We start from the raw sequence: 5,348 nt of genomic DNA, 5'->3' as shown, positions 1-5,348 counted from the left end.
AGAATAACTACCTAGGCTGCCCAGAGCTTAAATACGCACGCACACACACACACACACCACTTGCTGGAACAGCAGTAAGTTATGTGGCATGCTAGCTTTATTTAGTTGTAAAAGAGTTGAGGGGGGTGTTTCACCCTTGTATCCAAGAAAGCAGTCAAGCATTTGACTCAGGCGACATCAGCACCCAACACTGTTGTGGGGCTCCCACCCCAATGTATGATAATATTAAAAGGCTTTTTTTTTCATCTTTCCACAAGGTGTATTTTTGGGGATGATAAAAGACATGAGGTAAAGGAAAATGAAAGACTGAGTCGCTGTAGGAAATGAAGATAGAAGATCAGAGTCAGATACACTCAGGGAGAAGGAAACAAACAGGAAGCCTGATGTGACGAAAGAGCAATTATCTGAACAGAAATAATCACAAGCCTAAAGGAAGTATAATTTCCCCACTCTATAAAAGAGTTATTTAACTGCCTCCACTTACTGATAATTGAGCTCATGTTCTTTACCAAGAAAGAACTGAAGTTCATGGAAGGATGCAATGTTAACACCTGTCTAGGACTACATTCCACTAAACAGCTTATTTCCAAACAGAGGTGCATAGAACTGGGCTATTAGAATTTTATGTAGTCTTATATTTTGGTATGAGGATGTGAAATGGTATAGTACAGCCGATCTCGTCAGATCTTGGAAGCTAAGCAGGGTTGGTACTTTGATGGGAGACCACCAAGGAAGACTCTGCAGAGCAAATCGATGGAAAACCACCTCTGCATCTCACTTGCCTTGAAAACCCTATGGGGTTGCCATAAGTCGGCTGCAATTCGATGGTACTTTATGTACATATTTTGGTATATTGTGCAACAGTAGTTGATTAGAAATTCAATTGGACTAAAAGTAGGTGAGACATTTAACAAGAAGATTGAGGAAAAACATTTAAAGAAAAAGTAGTACTACAAGTACCATTTCTCAGTGTCTTGTGTCTCCAAGAAAACCAAAGTTTTGGGCCCGTATGGTGTTAAATTATCCCCACATGCAATCAGTGTCAATCCACAATTAGGGAAGTTTTATAGCAAAGAGATGACACAGTGCCTTCAGTGCATTCAGCTTAAATGCTTTTATTGACAGTGTCTTGAACACTAAGCAAACAATGCTTAAATTTCATCCAAATTCACTTTCCACATGTCAATACCTCAAGGTAGAAAAAAATAAAAATATAAATATCTCCATAAATAAATTAAACACACAATAAAAACGTTTTCATGGAAAACTTATGCCAAAACCATTCAACAATCTCAGACCACTTCAACAATGTATGATCAGTTAAAGTTACGATGAACATTGATGTACACGGAGAACTATAGTACATGGACAATACAGCTATTTATTCATCTACTAGAAAATAAAATAGTCTCTTCTTTTTTCCGCAGTTTAAAGTTGGGTCATTGCTAAGTCATCAAAAACACAATATTGCCAGGAACACAGTAGTTATTGTTAATCAGCTGCACTAGATACGAGTTGAAGATACCCAGCACCATATTAAAATTCCAATCATTTAAACCAACAGATTAATTAGTTAATGCTAGTGAATATTAAAGGAAGGGGAAGGAGGGGAAGTCACCAACCCAGCCATGTTGAACATGCTACAAAAACTACCGGTTCTCATGAGTGGGGGACAAGACAAAAATTCCATGCGATTTTGCTACATCTCTGGAAGAGGTATCAGGCCCGATGGCAGACAGGCTGGCTGCAGAGCAGTCCATTAGCAACAAAGTCATTCCACTCCAGATGGGATGCCCCTGCCAGCCGCCGGAACAGAGGCGTTTTGTCTTCCCCGGGCCTCGGGTGAGATCTCGCAGCTCCACCGGAAGAGGAGAGTAGCTCCTTCGCGGCCTAAGGCCCCATGCAGGCAGCAGCAGCAGCAGCAAAGAGGATGAGGGGCACGGTCTCCGCCGCGGCGATGGCCCCTTGACCCTGCGGTTATTTCTCCCGGATGCGGCCCTTTCACAAGGCCAGCAGGGTGGGCGAGCTGAGCGAGTCGGAGGAAGGCTCGTTGCTACTGCTACCCTTCCGGTGCGCGGCGGCGCAGCTCGGGAAGGAGTCGGTCTCCGGGTAGGTGAAGACGAAGGAAGAGGTGTAGGTGCTGGGGCAGGGCGTGCAGGTCACCACCGGGGTGCACAGGGGCTCCAGCTCCGCGTTGCCCGCCGCCCCCAGGGGCTCCCAGTCCGCCGCGTAGAAAGACGACGAGCCGGAGAGGTCCACGTCCGGCACGGAGCGCGGCGTCTCGCGGGTGGAGCGCGAGAAGAGGAAGTCGTCGAAAGGCTCGGCCTTCAGCTCCGGGCCGCCGCTCTCCTTGGCCGGCTCGGCCTGGGGGGGCTCGTGCAGCAGGGGCAGGGCGAAGGCCTCTTCCTCGGACTCGGGGGAGCTGGCCACGGGCGCGTCGGCCAGCAGATCCAGCGAGGAGATGGCGAGCTCCTCGGAGAACTGGAGCTCCTCCGGGATCTTGCAGGCCGGGCGGTGGGCGGCCAGGATGAACTCGAGCTTCTCCTTCTCCTTCAGCAGGTTGGCGATCTCGGTTTGCAGCGCGGACTTCTCTTCCTCCAGCTGATCGGTCTCCTGGGGCCGGGGAGAGAGGGAGGGGCGAGTCAGTCCCGTGGGTTGCCTCCCGGCGGCAAAGAGCGTCAGGCGGAACAGACCCACAGACAGGGCACGGCAGGGGGCCCCGCTAGCCCAGGCCGGAGATACTCACCGCTTGCAGGGTATCAGTCAGCTCCCTCCTCCGGTTGCGGCATTTAGCAGCTGCCATCTTGTTCCTCTCCCGCCGGATCCTTCTTTTTTCCTCCTCCTCTGGCGTCAGCTACACGGAGAGAGAGAAAGAGCGACCGTCAGCCTCCGGTGCCTGAGAACCCCAAGGGTTCATTTCCTGTCCCCTCTTCCGTCGCAGTCAGTGAGACCGGCGGTTCTTACAGGAGATCCCTAACAGAGTTTGGCTAGTTCCCACCACTCGTGCAACGTAACTTTTAAGTATGTCTGCTACGCAAAAGTAAGCTCCATTATGTGCAATAGGGCTTACTCCCACGATCAGCGTGCCTAAGATTGCAGATTTTCAGTGCAATCCAGAACAGGTCTATTCAGAATCCTGCTCAACGGGGCTTAGGGCTTGCCCTGTTAATATCTCAGGGGGCATGATCCCCACCAGTTTGCAAAACTGGCTTATGCCGCGATGCCACCTGACTTTCTCGTTGGAAGGAACCAGCCCCCCAGCGTTCTCACAGGCCCCCCACCACCACCGAAAAGTGCCCCTAACCCCAAACTCCACCCCCTTCGATCTGCCCCGCGTGGCCACAAGGAGCTGCCTGCTCACCTGTTCAATTTTGCCCCTCCTGCCAATGCTTTGCCCTCTGCTTCCCGTAGTCTTGACCATGCCGGCCCTGGCGTAGGCGGTGGCTGAAGAAGCAGGGAGGCCGTAGGGATGGGTTCGGTTCTGGGAAGGAGCCACTGAAGAGATAAGGGTGGGTTGGACCATCCATTGCAAGTCTGGGCTTGTGGAGATGGCAGTCACGGTGGGGACGAAATTGGCACTGGAAGCAGATAGGTCGGTGCAGAAGTCCTGGGAAAACAGAAGGCGACGACTCGGTTTAGTCACACAGTCACGGGGCGGGTGAGGTGCAATGCACGCTTATGACAGGTCTCTGTGCCCAAGAGGTTGGTGCGCTATTTTGAGCAGGGCCTGCAGTCCCTGGGGCCAGATTGGCTCGGACGCTGCTGCTGCCATCATCAGACTACACATGAACCGGGGCTTGTTATAAATATCTCTGACGTCTGCGGTGACGCAAGCGCCGCTTAGGAGTCTCCTGAATGAAGCCGCGTTTTTATCAATGAAACGGCTTTACGCACCCGCTGCAGAACACCGCCAGGGCCAGGACCGCCCCCCCCCCATCATAGCGCCAGGCTACATGTTGATAATACGTGTAATACTTTATTTCCCTATACAATTCAGTATGTATACATAGGTATGTACTTATAATTAGATATAACATATAAAAATAGTTATATACATTTAAAATCAGTGGGGGGAAGCATGCATCGTATAAGTCAGCTCAGCTCTTCCTGAGCCCCTGCTAGTAGAACTACTCCTGTCCTATAATTATGGTTTAACAGCCAAAAGATCTGGACAGCTTTGTCTCCCAACCCCATTAGCAAAACGCAGTACCCCGATTCCTCACCTGTGCGTTGACAGGCGAGCCCATGCTGGAGAAAGAGTCCGCTGGGGATGGATAGTAGGTGAGGCTGTCCCCAGCCGGAGAAGCGCTGCTGCAGCGTGAGGAAGACGCATCGTAGTCAGCGGTGAAGCCCTGATACATCATGTCGGATAGCCTGGGAACGTACAAACCCTTCGGGTCGCTGTATCCGTCCCAGATGAGTATCCGAACTGAGCGGTTCTTTGGCTAGGCACACGGGTTACTTGTATGCTTCAGCCACCTCGCTTTCTTTGCCCGCTTCAGTCACTCGGTTTAGCTCTGCTGTTGGAGTAAAGTGCGGTACCTCCGCCTTTTATTGTGTACAGGAGACTTTTGTGAATGAGACATACGTCACGGGCCGTACCAATCCGCAAGAGAGGGAAGCAGTAGCGGTCACGCTCCGCCTCTGAGGCAGCACAAAGTGCGCGTCACCGTGACAGTCTCTCTTAACATCAGTTACAAGTACTTCACGAAGTATCGTGGTGATTATGGATAGGATTTGAAGGGGTCTTAACCCTCAAAGGTGAGGAAAGTTACTTGTGAGCCCCCTTTGCAATGTGGTACAATCTAAACTCGGGAACCCACTGACGCAGATATCCTTATATGGTATACATCCTGTGCAAAGGGGTGTGACTGACGGGAACTGCTCCAGGGCTGCGGCCAAGAGAGTTGCTGCGTGCCTGTGGCGACGACAGGGGGAGCGGGGAGTAAAAGCAGCAACAGCCGCAGCAACGGTTTATGCATGCAGATTCTGTCCTGTTCATTTAGTGCTGAGCAGACACTGAAATAACGCCTTAAAGAGACAGAGCTGCAATTGTCCATTGAGCCCATCAAGAAGAGAGTCATTGGAATTTGCCCAGGGTTCTTTCGTTCTCTGATTTTTTTAAGATCTTGAAATACTTTTTTATTTCAGGTATTGCTTAATTTCACCTGAATGTGCCTATATCTTTGAAAGGAAATACATATGGGAGATTCTAAGGGGAAGATAAGAGGGAATCTGATATAGTGCGTGCAATCATGAAGATATAGAGCAAATTTTCTTTCACAGAGACAGGTTAAAAGTGGTGTGAACTCACATAATCTCCTTTATGGCTTTTGGTGCTGGACTGA

General features: G+C 50.1%; 1 protein-coding gene across 1 annotated transcript; it reads right to left on the bottom strand.

Moving 5' to 3' along the window:
- Positions 1-1,331: 1,331 nt before the first annotated feature.
- FOS (FBJ murine osteosarcoma viral oncogene homolog) lies at positions 1,332-4,364 on the bottom strand. The gene is made up of 4 exons (XM_015420630.1): positions 4,224-4,364; positions 3,362-3,607; positions 2,747-2,854; positions 1,332-2,613 (listed from the first exon to the last, which is right to left on the bottom strand). The coding sequence occupies exons 1-4, from the start codon at positions 4,362-4,364 to the stop codon at positions 2,002-2,004; spliced, it is 1,107 nt and encodes a 368-aa protein (XP_015276116.1). The 3' UTR covers positions 1,332-2,001.
- Positions 4,365-5,348: the final 984 nt, after the last annotated feature.

The sequence above is a fragment of the Gekko japonicus genome, unplaced genomic scaffold, assembly GCF_001447785.1.
Source record: "Gekko japonicus isolate JY-2015 unplaced genomic scaffold, Gekko_japonicus_V1.1 scaffold1050, whole genome shotgun sequence".
NCBI lineage: Eukaryota > Metazoa > Chordata > Lepidosauria > Squamata > Gekkonidae > Gekko > Gekko japonicus.
This window is presented reverse-complemented; position numbering and strand designations above follow the sequence as displayed.

Coding starts and splice junctions, on each gene's coding strand:
- FOS (XM_015420630.1), bottom strand. CDS start 4,364: ATGATGTATCAGGGCTTCACCGCTGACTACGATGCGTCTTCCTCACGC. Junction 3,608..4,223: donor GCTCGCCTGTCAACGCACAG/GTGAGGAATCGG, acceptor CTGTTTTCCCAG/GACTTCTGCACCGACCTATC. Junction 2,855..3,361: donor GGAGGGGCAAAATTGAACAG/GTGAGCAGGCAG, acceptor CTCTCCGTGTAG/CTGACGCCAGAGGAGGAGGA.